This window comes from Sinocyclocheilus anshuiensis, unplaced genomic scaffold (genome assembly GCF_001515605.1).
Source record: "Sinocyclocheilus anshuiensis isolate Anshui unplaced genomic scaffold, SAMN03320099.WGS_v1.1 scaffold1082, whole genome shotgun sequence".
Classification (NCBI taxonomy): domain Eukaryota; kingdom Metazoa; phylum Chordata; class Actinopteri; order Cypriniformes; family Cyprinidae; genus Sinocyclocheilus; species Sinocyclocheilus anshuiensis.
The window spans coordinates 3,207,170-3,221,899 of NW_015542379.1; the positions used below are offsets into that span (position 1 = coordinate 3,207,170).

At 41.2% G+C, this 14,730-nt stretch overlaps 2 protein-coding genes and 1 pseudogene across 2 annotated transcripts; all 3 read left to right on the plus strand.

Annotated features, from left to right (window-relative positions):
* The first annotated feature begins 796 nt into the window (after positions 1-796).
* LOC107692536 (thiamine transporter 2-like) lies at positions 797-4,575 on the plus strand (annotated as a pseudogene).
* Positions 4,576-5,301: 726 nt separating this feature from the next.
* Positions 5,302-9,094, plus strand: irf2bp1 (interferon regulatory factor 2 binding protein 1). Its single transcript, XM_016491581.1, has 3 exons — positions 5,302-5,609; positions 6,341-8,256; positions 8,757-9,094. The coding sequence occupies exon 2, from the start codon at positions 6,387-6,389 to the stop codon at positions 8,241-8,243; it is 1,857 nt and encodes a 618-aa protein (XP_016347067.1). The 5' UTR covers positions 5,302-5,609; positions 6,341-6,386; the 3' UTR covers positions 8,244-8,256; positions 8,757-9,094.
* On the plus strand, positions 5,606-6,357 carry LOC107692523 (interferon regulatory factor 2-binding protein 1-like). Its single transcript, XM_016491606.1, has one exon. It carries the CDS (start codon positions 5,656-5,658, stop codon positions 6,355-6,357), a length of 702 nt encoding a protein of 233 aa, XP_016347092.1. The 5' UTR covers positions 5,606-5,655.
* Positions 9,095-14,730: the final 5,636 nt, after the last annotated feature.

The following is a 14,730-nucleotide window of genomic DNA, read 5'->3' on the forward strand; positions in this document are numbered from 1 at the left end:
CTATCTACTTGTTTTTCTTTGTGTGTGTGTGTGTGTGTGTGTGTGTGTGTGTGTGTGTGTGTGTGTGTGTGTCTGTGTGTGTGTGTGTGTGTGTATACACCTTGCTACATGTACTGCGTTAGGCCGAGACTTGTCATTTGCACTTATATATTGTTGCTCTTTTGTTAGTTTTGACTGCTTTTATTGTCCTCATTTGTAAGTCGCTTTGGATAAAAGCGTCTGCTAAATGACTAAATGTAAATGTAGATTGGGTTGAAATAATTGCACTTTTTTCTTATTAGCTATTTTAAAGTAATAAGAATACAATATGATACAATTATGAAACTGAAAATATTACATAATATTTACGACACACTGCAGATTAGTTAAGTGCCTTATTTTGAAATCTTCTGAATTTTCTCAAGTTTCTGTAAACCCTGTGGTCATATATCTGTAGTTTGCTTATTTGTTTATAGCTGCTTTGAAACAATATGTATAGTAAAAAGTGCTATACAGATAAACATTAATTAATACAGTTAAATAATCTGAATCTCAAAATCGATTTTTTTTTAATCAACACAAACACGCATACGCACAAACCAACAATTAGGGCTTACATGCGCACAGATCAAAGTCTCTCATAAATATATTCATTTACCCACCTTGCACAGCTCCTTATGTGGAAATCAGGGACTGGACTTGGCTTACTTTACACTGCACAGCAAAAACACCAACAGATACACCAGACCAACAGCTACTGGACCTAAAATGAGAGACATAATCTTGTGGTAGTGAAAATACAGACAGGCAGATAAGAATGAATTTCTGGAGGAAAATTAAGAGGTCAGACTGGGTCTTTTCCACTGTTTTGCTCTCTCTTTATGGTTTCTTTGCCAACTGCAGACCGGCAGAGCCTTTCCTTACTCCTTACTTGGTGGGACCCAAAAACATCTCAGAGGAAGTGGTGAGTATTGGGTTTTTTTCCACGTTGGCTGAGAGATTGTTTAAGGGTTCAGACAGATAACAACAGTGAGAAACAAGCACACACAGTACAATTTACACCATAATATACTAAGCATTTAGTATGTCAAATACTCCCATTACAATGAGAATGATGAAGGATGAATGTCTAGTGTTGATTGGATTTTGTAAGCTAGATATATTATAATAGGTGCCCTCGAAAACATATTTCCTTACCCAAAGCTTTCTCTGGGGTGAAAAGTAATCATATTATCAGTTCTAAAACCTCAGAAACTTATAATTAAACTAAAACTAGTCAAAATATTGGTTAACTACATTAACTTTCTCCGTTGATTACTACAATAGCGATGCCTCACTCATGCTACACGTGCCTTGTGAGTCTTATCTCTTACGCAATATACTCTGAAGTAGCCACACTGATTTCAAATCATTTACCTAAACATTTCCTTCTGTTTCTTATTCAAATGACCAAAAGCCATCTTCTTTCCACTCATCCAGGTAACAAACTACCTGTTCCCCATCTGGACGTACTTATATCTGGCCGTGCTCTGCCCAGACAGATTTGCTTAGATACAAGCCTCTAATAGTAACTCAAGGTCTTTTTCTTGACACAAATTACATACTTCTGTGCATTGCTAACAGTTTAATTGCTCTGACCTACCTACAGTTCAACTTTGCAATGGTCACCACCACCGAAGTGGCCTATTTTTCATACATCTACAGCGTTATTCCTCCCGAACGCTACCAATGGGCCATAGGGTACGTTCGCAGTGCCATGCTGATGGCATATATATCTTTGGAGCCACATTAGGACAGCTATTAATTTCACTGGCTGACACAAGCTACTTCCATGTAAACACTATTACTCTGGGTATAATGTCAGTGGCTTTGTATTTCTTTGGGCCTGCCGATGCCTCAATAAGGAATGTTTTTTAAGAAGAAGGTGGAGGTGTCTACGGACACACTGAATGAGGTCACAGATGGGTGAGAAACAGATCTAGCAAAGCAGGCTACAGGAGCATGCTGTGATTGGGGGAACATTAAACCCTCTGGAAAACAAATGTGGGAGAGTCTCAAGGAGTCCTACTCCTCCAGAAGACTGGTGCAGTGGTCCCTCTGGTGGGCTTTGGCTACGTTCAGCTGAAGTGGGACCACATTGAGCCCTCCAGTACATCCTCTGTGTATAATGGAGGAGTTGAGGGGGTCTGCACACTTGTAGGTGAGGCATTTTGTGGAGTATTTAAGTAAATAAAGGTAAAAAATAAAGTTTCCAAAAGGGCGTTTTCACGGCAATGCAATAGAAGAACCATTTTGGGTTCCCCAAAGGACCTTTCAGTAAAACATTCTTAAAACAACCTTTTTTTTTTTTGCTTAGTGTGAAAAATATTTTCATGATTTACACTCTAAAAACGAAAGAAAAAAAATCACTATCACAATTTTTTTTCCCATGAAGAACCTATAACATCCATGGAAAATTTCCATTGTTCAATTTTCAAAACAATGTTCTTTGAGGAACCCAAAATCACTACGAAAACCCCCTTTTTGAAACTGAGTTTCTTCTGTTCAACAAAAAAGGAGATATTTTGAAAAATGTTGGGAACCAAACCAAAGTTGCTGGTAGCCACTGACTTCCATATTATGGGGGAAAAAAATAAAAATAAAATAAAATATATATATATAGCCTATATGTGTTCAACAAAAAAAAGAAATGCATACAGCATTAAAACAACATGAGGGTGAGTAGATTATGACAAAAAGATATATATTTTGAGGTGAACTATCCCTTTAAATGTGTAAAGAACCTTTTTTCCACAATAAAGAACCTTTTGTGGGTTCTGAATCGTAGATGTCAATAAGGAAACATTTAGAAGAAAAATAAACTTTGTAAAATAAAAGATTGTATCTGAGACTCAATGACTTCATTAACCATAAACACTATCAAAAGTGTAATAAATCCTTTATAGTGAAAGATATCAGAATATGCCTAGCCGAACCAATCCTGCTTTATCCACAAATCATACGTTGAATCATAATATGCGTTGTGCAGAAGACTTATAACGCTTAATTGGTATGCAGTTTGCATATTCAGCAGCCCAGTATGTGTGGGGGAAGATAATTTAAGCAATTACACCGGTAGGGGTTTGGTTAGTAGTCACTTTAATTACAGCAGAAGAGAATGTCTCTCAGTTTTGATGCCTTGACAAGAACATTCAAACAAAGGCAACATAAATGAGTTCTGAGCGTCATACAGAATAAAAATGCAGTCTAAATGCATTTCCCCAATTTAATTGTTGCCTTGCGTCATGCCTCTTCTTTGTTCGCAGATTTTACGTCTCCCTTATTGTGATTCGTGATTGTTGCTTTCAGGTGTGGCGGCAGCTTTCTCTGTGGGTTATATCAGAGTGCAGTGGGGTGTGTGGGGCGAGCTCTCGCTGGGTGTTTTCTCTGCCATTGGTGCAGGGTGTCTTTCTCATGGGCCTCACCAGCAATATCTGGCAGTGCTACGCAGGCTACGCTATCTTCAAAGCATCATCTCTCATCACAGTCACAATGTAAGTTAGTCATCACACAATGGACATAGGAAGCATAAGATATGCAATGAAAAAGAATACAGGTATTTTTCATTGACTAACTTTTTCCTTTTTTTCCCCCTTTTGCTGCAAGATTTCAGATAGCAGTTAACCTCTCTATGGAATGTTACGTTTTAACTTTTGGCATTAACACTTTTGTTACTTCAAACTATACTTACTGCTATTGTGGTGGACAATTCAGCCCCGGGACTGGACATTGTGACACAGGTAAGCTCTCACTACACTGAACTTAAGGAGATTTAAAAATGGAAAAGTTTACACAAAATATAATAGAAAAAGAAAAAAAAAATATATATATATATATATTAAATGCATTTGATGCAGATGCTTAAATTTATATGGCCAAAATGTAAGATGATATTCTTATAACTTGTAATGTAAATCAGTGACATTTTTATTACTGTATAAGAGCTACTTACATAAAATGCATATAAGTATCATTTGTAACGCTATATCTCCCAATAACATGTATAAAAAGACACATGAACCACAGCCTGATAATGGACATTTTTATAATTATACTAAACATATAAACTATCAATCAGATGACATAGTACACAATTTTCAGAAAGTTTTGAACATGTTGATCATTTTGATGTATCAAATATGATACAGCAGGTTATAAAGATTTTTAAGACAGTAATGGAAATCTATGCATAACATGAATTAAGGCTTTAATTCTAATTAATGAGTGTCTGGTCAAATGTGTTACATTATATTTACATTTTTCATCTTCTGTTACAGTTTCTTGTATATGGAGGTTACTACAGCACCAGCTCTCTGCTCTTACTCTTACAAGGCTTGTATACAGTTTGTAAGCATTGCCGCAAATCTGCAGAAGAAACAGATACAGACCGGCCATCCTCTGCTCTGTAGGATAAATATGGATCAGAAAGACAGGATCTTGGTTCACAATCACCACCAACACAAAATATTAAAGAACAAATAGCATTATAAGTTAAAATCACAAGACCAGTGTTTTGTCTTTTTTTTAATGTTATCAGAACACACAAAAACTGTACTGTAGGTGATTGTGTATTGTATAATATGTATATTATTTATTCACCCAGTATATTTGCATATACTGTTCTGTGATATCATTTCCTGTTTACGATTTAAAATAAGCGATTTGCACTTAGCATACCAAACGCTAAAAATCAAATAAAACAAGCCGTTTCTTGTGTAAATTGGGCGTTTCAGAGATGGTAACGTTAAGCCTTGTAAACAAGTACCACGAGTCTATATATCGTAAGTATCTTATAAACAGAATTAAATTGTTAAACAAACACACAGAAGAACACCACTTATTACAGTTACACGGAACATCACTTCCGTAATATAACACCGGAAGTTTTTGAAACAAGCAGTTGGGAATAGCGGAAGTGACGTCAACTATTTGTAAAATGGGAATTGCAGTCTAAACTTTTTGCAAGAACACGTTGTTATTATTCGCATTTAATATTTAATATTGCTAGACATGTTAATTTTTATTTGACTAGGCATTACAATGACGTTTCATAGTCAAAAAATAATAATAAATAAATAAACGAGAAAGTATAAGTCATTATAATCCAATAAATCTAATTAAGTTATATCAAATGTATTCTAAAAAAATAAGAGAAAACAGTGATAAAATAAATACATACTAATTATTTCCGCAATAAACATAGTTAAATAAGTTATTTTACATAGATATATTGTGAGCCTCACAATAAAAAAGAATCAAGAAAAGAGATAATCTGATGTCCGATTCCTCTCTTCCATAAATATTTTGGGGGCTTTATTTTAAAAATAAAAGTTAAGTACTTTGTTTCGGCAGAAGCAACTACGAGGAAAGAGCGCGTTCGGCTGTGCAAAACTACACTTCCCACAATTCCACGGGTCAGTGTTGCGTAACTTTCGGAACGTCTTCCAGGAGAAACTCTGCGGCCCAGACGACTTGGCAGAAACTTCAAACTCCTCGATTCTGAATGACACAAAATCCAACGGAGTTGCATAAACTCATCCATAACGAGGAAATAATCGACCGCAAGCGCTCGGAGGCTGGCTGTGAAAGAGATTCACGGTGGATTTGAGAACGCAAGATCGCGAGGGCCTATCAAATATGTCCTCTTCCTCGCAGGCGTCTTCCAGGCGGCAATGGTGCTACCTTTGCGACCTGCCAAAGATGCCGTGGGCCATGATTTGGGACTTCAGCGAGGCCGTGTGCAGAGGCTGCGTGAACTACGAGGGCGCGGACAGAATAGAGCTGCTCATCGACGCGGCGCGGCAGCTCAAGCGAACACATGTGATGCAGGACGGCAGATCTCCGGGTCCGCAGCCCGGCGGTAAACACGGTCCCGCTGGTAAGGAGGGTCCTATGGAGACCGGCAGACCGCCTTCCGAGCGATATGAACGGGGAAGGGGAGAATACATGTCTGCCAGGCTGCCCAACGGGCTGCCCAGACTGGAAGATGGAGGTCCGCCTGAGGTTAGTAGACAGAGTCCTACCGCCAGGAGGACTTTAGTGGGGGCTGTGCCACCCAATTTAATGGCGCAAGGGCTTGTCGGAGCCCCTCATGGCCTGCTGACTGCCATGCCTGGTCTGAATGCCCGAGCTGGCGGCGCCCCCTTGACCATTTCTGCCCCCATGTTAAACGAGCTCAGCAAAAGACAGGCCATGGGGATGAACGTGGGCGTGGCGTCTTTCATGATCCCGGAATTCGAAAAGGAGCTCAAGGAGAAGCAGAGGAATGCTGAAGCCCTCGCCGAGCTTTCCGAAAGCATCCGGAACCGCGCAGAAGAAAGAGATTCACGGTGGATTTGAGAACGCAAGATCGCGAGGGCCTATCAAATATGTCCTCTTCCTCGCAGGCGTCTTCCAGGCGGCAATGGTGCTACCTTTGCGACCTGCCAAAGATGCCGTGGGCCATGATTTGGGACTTCAGCGAGGCCGTGTGCAGAGGCTGCGTGAACTACGAGGGCGCGGACAGAATAGAGCTGCTCATCGACGCGGCGCGGCAGCTCAAGCGAACACATGTGATGCAGGAGGGCAGATCTCCGGGTCCGCAGCCCGGCGGTAAACACGCTCCCGCTGGTAAGGAGGGTCCTTTGGAGACCGGCAGACCGCCCTCCGAGCGATATGAACGGGGAAGGGGAGAATACATGTCTGCCAGGCTGCCCAACGGGCTGCCCAGACTGGAAGATGGAGGTCCGCCTGAGGTTAGTAGACAGAGTCCTACCGCCAGGAGGACTTTAGTGGGGGCTGTGCCACCCAATTTAATGGCGCAAGGGCTTGTCGGAGCCCCTCATGGCCTGCTGACTGCCATGCCTGGTCTGAATGCCCGAGCTGGTGGCGCCCCCTTGACCATTTCCGCCCCCATGTTAAACGAGCTCAGCAAAAGACAGGCCATGGGCATGGGGATGAACGTGGGCGTGGCGTCTTTCATGATCCCGGAATTCGAAAAGGAGCTCAAGGAGAAGCAGAGGAACGCCGAAGCCCTCGCCGAGCTTTCCGAAAGCGTCCGGAACCGCGCAGAAGACTGGGCTGGACGCCCCAAACACATGCGCGAGGCCTTGCACGCCCTTTCCGGCTGCACCCCGTTCAATGTGCGCTTTAAGAAAGACCACGGCCTGGCGGGAAGGGTATTCGCTTTTGACGCCAAGCTGATGGCTGAGTTTGAGCTGAAGGTCTTCATCGAGTATCCCTGCGGATCCGGTAACGTGTTCCCCAGCGTCTTAGCGCTGGTCAAGCAGATGTTCCACGACTCTCAGAAAGACACCGGAAAGGTCATTAATTCGGGGTACAAATACGTGGAGTATGAGAAAAGGCATGGCACCGGCGACTGGCGCCTCCTGTCGGAGCTGCTCAGCGATGGAGTGCGGGCGTTCAAAGATGCGCCGGCCCCGGAAACCCTCCCGCAGCTTTACCTGGACCCCAGCTGCTCCATGTTACCCAGCGCGCTCTGCCACATCGGCCGTCCCACGCAGCCAAGAGTGCGCAGGCGCAAAGCCTCGCCCGAGCCGGACGGAGCCGAGAGGATGAGCTCAGAGGAGATGCGCCAGCATTGGCCGCTTGGCGTGTATCCCGGATTGCCCGGCCATATTCCAGCAACCTTGCTAGCCAGCGTGGGGCAGCCTCCAGAGGGCATGGGGGCGCATGGTAGCGACCCGTCACCCATCTCGGCGCTCATGAGTGTGGCTGACAACGTCGGCACGGCCACCCAGGCCCCTAAAGATGCACCGGGCGGCAGCAGCGGTGCCAACGCAGGGCGGCAGAACAGCGCAAGCCCTTCACCCGCAGGCGGTCAGCGGCGGCTGGCGTCGCGCAACGGAGAACCATCGGTGGGAAGTAGCGCAGGAGGACCGACCACGACCGTCACCGCGTCCCTCGCTGACCAGAGTGCCGTCATGGGAGGCGAAGGCTCAGGAGGAGCTGGAGGAGGAGGAGGTGCTCCTCTGTGCTGCACCATCTGCCACGAGCGCCTGGAGGACACACACTTCGTCCAGTGTCCGTCGGTGCCCGGGCACAAGTTCTGCTTCCCTTGCACTCGGGACTTCATCTGCAGACAGGGCTCAGGGAATGAGGTGTACTGCCCCAGTGGAGAGAAGTGCCCTCTCGTGGGCTCCAACGTGCCGTGGGCCTTCATGCAAGGCGAGATCTCTACAATCCTGGCGGGTGATGTGAAGGTGAAGAAGGAAAGAGACCTCTAACAGCCAGCAGCAGGTTTGACAACATGCTTTTTATTCAGAAAGGTTGCTCAAAAGTGACAGTATAGACCGTTATAAGTTATTGAGAACTTTCTGTTCATAAAAGAATCCTGGAAAATGGTTTCCACAAAAATAGGAAGCAGCCCAGCTGTTTTCAACATTGATAAAGAAAAGAAATGTTTTTTGAGCAGCAAATCAGCATATTAGAATGATTTCTGAAGATCATGTGACACTGAAGGCCTTTAGTAATGATGCTGAAAATTCAGATTTGCATCACAGGAATAAATGACATTTTAACATATGTTCACATAGAAAACAGTTATTTGAAATTGTATTAATATTACTGATTTTACTGTATTTTTGATCAAATTAATGCAGTATTTGTGAACATAAGATACTTCTTTCAAAAAACATTACATTTTACCAACCCCAAACTTTTGAATGGCATTGTGAATGTTAAATATATATGTATATATTATTAATAATATAAATAATGCTAAATCTTTATGTTAACAGAACTCAAACCTCACTCTGAGGAAGGTGCGATCCTGAGCCCTAAAGATGGCCGCTGTGTTCGTGTGGCCCACAGCACTGAAGAGATGGCTGCTGGTGGGCAGGTCCTCTTCCTCCATCTACCCAGGCCCCCTCTTGCCTTTCGCCATCTTCCCCTCCCCCCCTCCTTTTCCTTCCCTCCATCGTCTCACTTTCAGGTGAGGCGTTGGAGAATACAGCCATTTTTCTCTTTAGAGATGCCCACGTATTAAACCCTCCAGCACTTATTTCAGATTTGTTGGCCCGCGTCGATTCTTCTGCAGCGCTTTAAGAACTTTCAGTCTGCAAACCAAAACCAGGTTCACCTACCGTGTTGTATTGACTATGAGAAGAGGGGGGGGAAAAACACACATTTCAATGATCCGGTGGGGTGATTTCCCAGAATGTGCTTCAAACCACCAGACAGATGCAGATTGTACAGTGGGAAGCTTGTTTGGAAGCGCAGCGTCCTTTACAATCACAGAACTGCACCGACTATAGGCCCTCTCTTGTTTTTGCTGTCGTCTATGCTGCATAAAACTGTTAAATAGTCCGGGAATATTATTACTAAGTGCTAAAAGCCCTTCCTTCAGATTGCTTCTTGATACATTATGTATATTAGATATCTATGTTTTTTACTCCGTGTAGATTGTACAAGAATTATCCCTTTCAATGGTTCTAGATGTGCAATCTCTAGATTTGATACTATGTTGCTTTATGTACCACTAAGTCTTTGAATGAATAGAAAACCAAAGATAGACATGCTGAATATTGTCGTGTCATATGATGCTATAACATATATTTTTGTGATAAAATGGTTTCGTGGCTTTCGTCAGATATGAGAAGAGGGGGGGGAAGAACACACATTTCAATGATCCGGTGGGGTGATTTCCCAGAATGTGCTTCAAACCACCAGACAGATGCAGATTGTACAGCGGGAAGCTTGTTTGGAAGCGCAGCGTCCTTTACAATCACAGAACTGCACCGACTACAGGCCCTCTCTTGTTTTTGCTGTCGTCTATGCTGCATAAAACTGTTAAATAGTCCGGGAATATTATTACTAAGTGCTAAAAGCCCTTCCTTCAGATTGCTTCTTGATACATTATGTATATTAGATATCTATGTTTTTTACTCCGTGTAGATTGTACAAGAATTATCCCTTTCAATGGTTCTAGATGTGCAATCTCTAGATTTGATACTATGTTGCTTTATGTACCACTAAGTCTTTGAATGAATAGAAAACCAAAGATAGACATGCTGAATATTGTCGTGTCATATGATGCTATAACATATATTTTTGTGATAAAATGGTTTCGTGGCTTTCGTCAGATAACAAGGACAGATATGGGGAATGTTTTACATTGGGAACGTATATTTAAAACTATAGGCGCACAATAGATTTTTATTACAAGTAAGCAGATCACTATATTTTCTATTGTAACCCATTGGCTTTTAAATCCTTGGAGGCGATGACTAGTTTAATATTATGACAACAGATCCTGTTTTTTTTACACGTATATATATGGTCCAGATTGTTTTCCTTCCATTTTTACATGTCAGAGGCAAACTTTATGACAGTTGTTTTCATGTAAAAGATTTGAAAGAGCCAGCATCTATTAGTAGACGTTATACAGCGGCCCCAAGCCTATTTGGACACTTCCAGATATTTTTGGGGCCACTGTAGGTTTGGTTCTCCATATTGTTTTGACGTCTTCAGTCTTGTTTTATGACATTAGAAAATATATGACTAAATATATAAATGCACAAGTACTGTTCTGTAAAACCTTTGTTTAATCTGCATTTATGTTACAGCTTGAATTGTATTTAAATTAAATTTGACTTTTCACAAACCCTCAGAGGCTATTGCGGTGTTCATTTGAAATCTTCCTTCATTTTAGTGAGACAAATGTTGGCAAAAGTCTGCAGAAATGCTCAATTTTAACCCTGAAAAATGCTATTCAATATAGTGTATAGTTGTTTTTAATCATCTGAATATGTCTTCTTGCAGTGGGACCTTTTAACAAATTATATTGTTCCATGTGAGTTTATTTATTATAGACTAAATCTCTGCCTTGTTTTTATTTTGCACTCATAAAAGTGAACACATTGTTCACTGAATTAGCTGATCTAATCCTTCAAATGATTTTCATTGTGTAACTCAGTGTAGTCAGGTTTACTGGCAATGCTTTTGACTTGGAAAAAAAACTTTAAATGACACTTTTAGCTGGCAAAACGTTGTTACAGTATATTTGGCTTGGGTAACTAAGCAGTGCAGTGTAGTGGACTTTGAATAGATCATTATGAAAGTGTGATTATGTGTAAACCTCACCGGGTTGTTTTTATATGTACTGGAGACTCAGAACTGTTCAAGGTTAGAGCATGTTTGCTATTTTAGCCACTGCTTATCTGCCGTGTTTGTGTGGGGAAAGGGCCTGATTTCAAACATCAGAGTATAGATTTATTTACAGTGTTGTCATACATATGATGTTTGTTAGCAGTAAAACCAAATTATTTGATCAAATCTGTGGCCTGCAATGTAATGTCAGAATGGCAGGGCTATAATTTACTTAACTAAAAATAATCAAATAAAAATGTTTATTGAAATAAAATAAATTATGATTAATGTTATTTTAATATTATAAATATGACATTATTTCAGTTAGTCACCAAAGAAAAAGTTCTCATTTTCATTTAGTTTAACATTAAACAAACAGCAAAATGCAGTAAAACCAAATTATTTGATCAAATCTGTGGCCTGCAATGTAATGTCAGAATGGCAGGGCTATAATTTACTTAACTAAAAATAATCAAATAAAAATGTTTATTGAAATAAAATAAATTATGATTAATGTGATTTTAATATTATAAATATGACTATTTCAGTTAGTCACCAAAGAAAAAGTTCTCATTTTCATTTAGTTTAACATTAAACAAACAGCAAAATGCACAAAATAAAATTACTAAAACTTTAACAACAATTAAAATAAAACGGAAAACAAAACTAGTAATACTAAAATACCCATGCTTGAAGTAAACCCTGTTGAAAAAAACAGCATATGCTGGTTAGGTATGTTTTGACGCTGGGATGCTGGTTTAAACTGGTCCTTTGCTGGTCTAAGCTGGTCCTTTGCTGGTCTAAGCTGGTCCTTTGCTGGTCTAAGCTGGTCCTTTGCTGGTCTAAGCTGGTCCTTTGCTGGTCTAAGCTGGTCCTTTGCTGGTCTAAGCTGGTCCTTTGCTGGTCTAAGCTGGTCCTTTGCTGGTCTAAGCTGGTCCTTTGCTGGTCTAAGCTGGTCCTTTGCTGGTCTAAGCTGGTCCTTTGCTGGTCTAAGCTGGTCCTTTGCTGGTCTAAGCTGGTCCTTTGCTGGTCTAAGCTGGTCCTTTGCTGGTCTAAGCTGGTCCTTTGCTGGTCTAAGCTGGTCCTTTGCTGGTCTAAGCTGGTCCTTTGCTGGTCTAAGCTGGTCCTTTGCTGGTCTAAGCTGGTCCTTTGCTGGTCTAAGCTGGTCCTTTGCTGGTCTAAGCTGGTCCTTTGCTGGTCTAAGCTGGTCCTTTGCTGGTCTAAGCTGGTCCTTTGCTGGTCTAAGCTGGTCCTTTGCTGGTCTAAGCTGGTCCTTTGCTGGTCTAAGCTGGTCCTTTGCTGGTCTAAGCTGGTCCTTTGCTGGTCTAAGCTGGTCCTTTGCTGGTCTAAGCTGGTCCTTTGCTGGTCTAAGCTGGTCCTTTGCTGGTCTAAGCTGGTCCTTTGCTGGTCTAAGCTGGTCCTTTGCTGGTCTAAGCTGGTCCTTTGCTGGTCTAAGCTGGTCCTTTGCTGGTCTAAGCTGGTCCTTTGCTGGTCTAAGCTGGTCCTTTGCTGGTCTAAGCTGGTCCTTTGCTGGTCTAAACTGGTCATTTGCTGGCAAAGGACCAGCTTAAACCAGCATCCCAGCGTCAAAACATACCTAACCAGCATATGCTGGTTTTTTAAATCTGGTTTCGCTCTGGGATTTGCATGTCTCTCTTTGCTGTAATGCTAAACTTTGTCCAGCAGATGGAAATATTCTCCCAACATATTGCAACAGAAAGAGACTTGATTTAGTAAACACAAGTTGGTAAGCGGTGGAATTACATAAACAAAAAGTAACGTTCAATAAATGACATGAATATCACCACACCTCATGGAACATGACAGAATTTAGTCTATAAGTTGATGTTTTTCCAAAAATACCAACGACAGAACGGGCAATAGTTTTAGATTTATAACAACTAACATTTTTAACATAGTCGTGCATTTTGGAACCTGTACAACCCACAAAGAACGTTGTGTGTAAACCTACAGATATACTTTCCTATAGAATTATCGATAGGCTATATGTTCTAAGCATAATTATTGGTCGTCATTGGTCAGATGTGGAACGTAATTCATTGACTTCAACAATAAATTAATAAATAGCCAGCATAAATAAACATCAAAGAATAATAATTATTAATATTACAATATAGGCATATTATAGAGCTATTATGTAGCCTACTATTATATTAGGCTAATATTACGATATTATTATATTACAATAGCCTGAATACATAGGCTATCATATTGATATTGTTCTTGTATTTATTTTAGCAGATTTTCACACTTCCTGCCTGCCTGAGCTCTGCATGTTATTTGAAGAAGCTGGTCCTTTGCTGGTCTTTTGCTGGTTTATGCTGGTCCTTTGCTATTACAATAGCCTGAATACATAGGCTATCGTATTGATAATTGTTCTTGTATTTATTTTAGCAGATTTTCACACTTCCTGCCTGCCTGAGCTCTGCATGTTATTTGAAGGCTTCAATGTGAATTCTCTGTGTTTTGGACAATCATTAATGACTCACTGCTGTTTGACGGCCTGTAAAAGCCTTAAGACACGTTTCTAATATTCTGCTTCCTCAATTAGCGCCACCCATTAAGACTATTGTTATCCAATTATAGAGGTGTTAATGAACGCTGCGCCGCTGTATTGGCATGAGAAGCGCTGGGACAGCAGGAGGATGTTCAGATGTGTGTTCGCAGGGATTACTGAGAAGAAAAGCGTGCCGAACACTAGATAGACACGTTTGCAAGTTCGCAAGACATCTTTTTGTAGGCTATTTTCATTTTGATCGTGCACCCCAAGTAGGAACATATGCGGTGAAAAAAAATCCAGTCGCAAACATTCTAATCTGATGCTGGCTATCAAAAAATGAAAAGCAACTGGCTAATCAAGAATTTAAGGAATACTGTGAATAATTCTAGTTATAGGCTAACTCTTTTAGATAGACATTTGGTGCCACAGGGGTTGTGGGAACATCCCATAAAGTTGCATCTTGGGGGTCAGGTCTCTCCTAATCCTGTCGACCCCCCGCCAATTGATCAATTACATCTCCATTCATTAGTCATTAGGAAATGCATTGACATTGTGATGTTCCTGTCTGCGCCTAACAACAGATGTGTATTCACATACTACAGTCGCGCATCGCTGTTGCTGCTTCTTCACGGGTCATTTCAAGCCACGAATGGTTTGTTGATATTTTGTGAGGGGAAAGGCCTTCAAAATTAGAATCCAAGATTGAAAAATGTGCAACGTTTGACCACTATAAACTCGCAAATAGCCTAATAGCGGTTTCTTTGAAACAAAATAAGAAGAAAATATAGCCTAATTCAAATGAATAGACTATAAAATAGTCAAAACAAAATAAGAGAAATATTAAATTAAAACGAACATTAAATATTCGAGCCCTAGATAATACGCCTACGCCAAATAAAAACGAAAACTCGTGGTATTGATACGCAAAAATGGACTTTGGCGTGCATATGATACGCATGTGTTTGGCGTGCATATAATACGCAGTTTTCGCGTGCATATGATACGAAATTTGTTGGCGTGTATATGATACGCAGTTTTCGCGTACATATGATACGCATCTACCCCACAACCCTAAACCTACCCATCGCGTAGCATATACACGC

Excerpts from the sequence above, each read along its gene's own strand:
- LOC107692523 (XM_016491606.1), top strand. The coding sequence starts at position 5,656 with ATGTCCTCTTCCTCGCAGGCGTCTTCCAGGCGGCAATGGTGCTACCTT.
- irf2bp1 (XM_016491581.1), top strand. The coding sequence starts at position 6,387 with ATGTCCTCTTCCTCGCAGGCGTCTTCCAGGCGGCAATGGTGCTACCTT.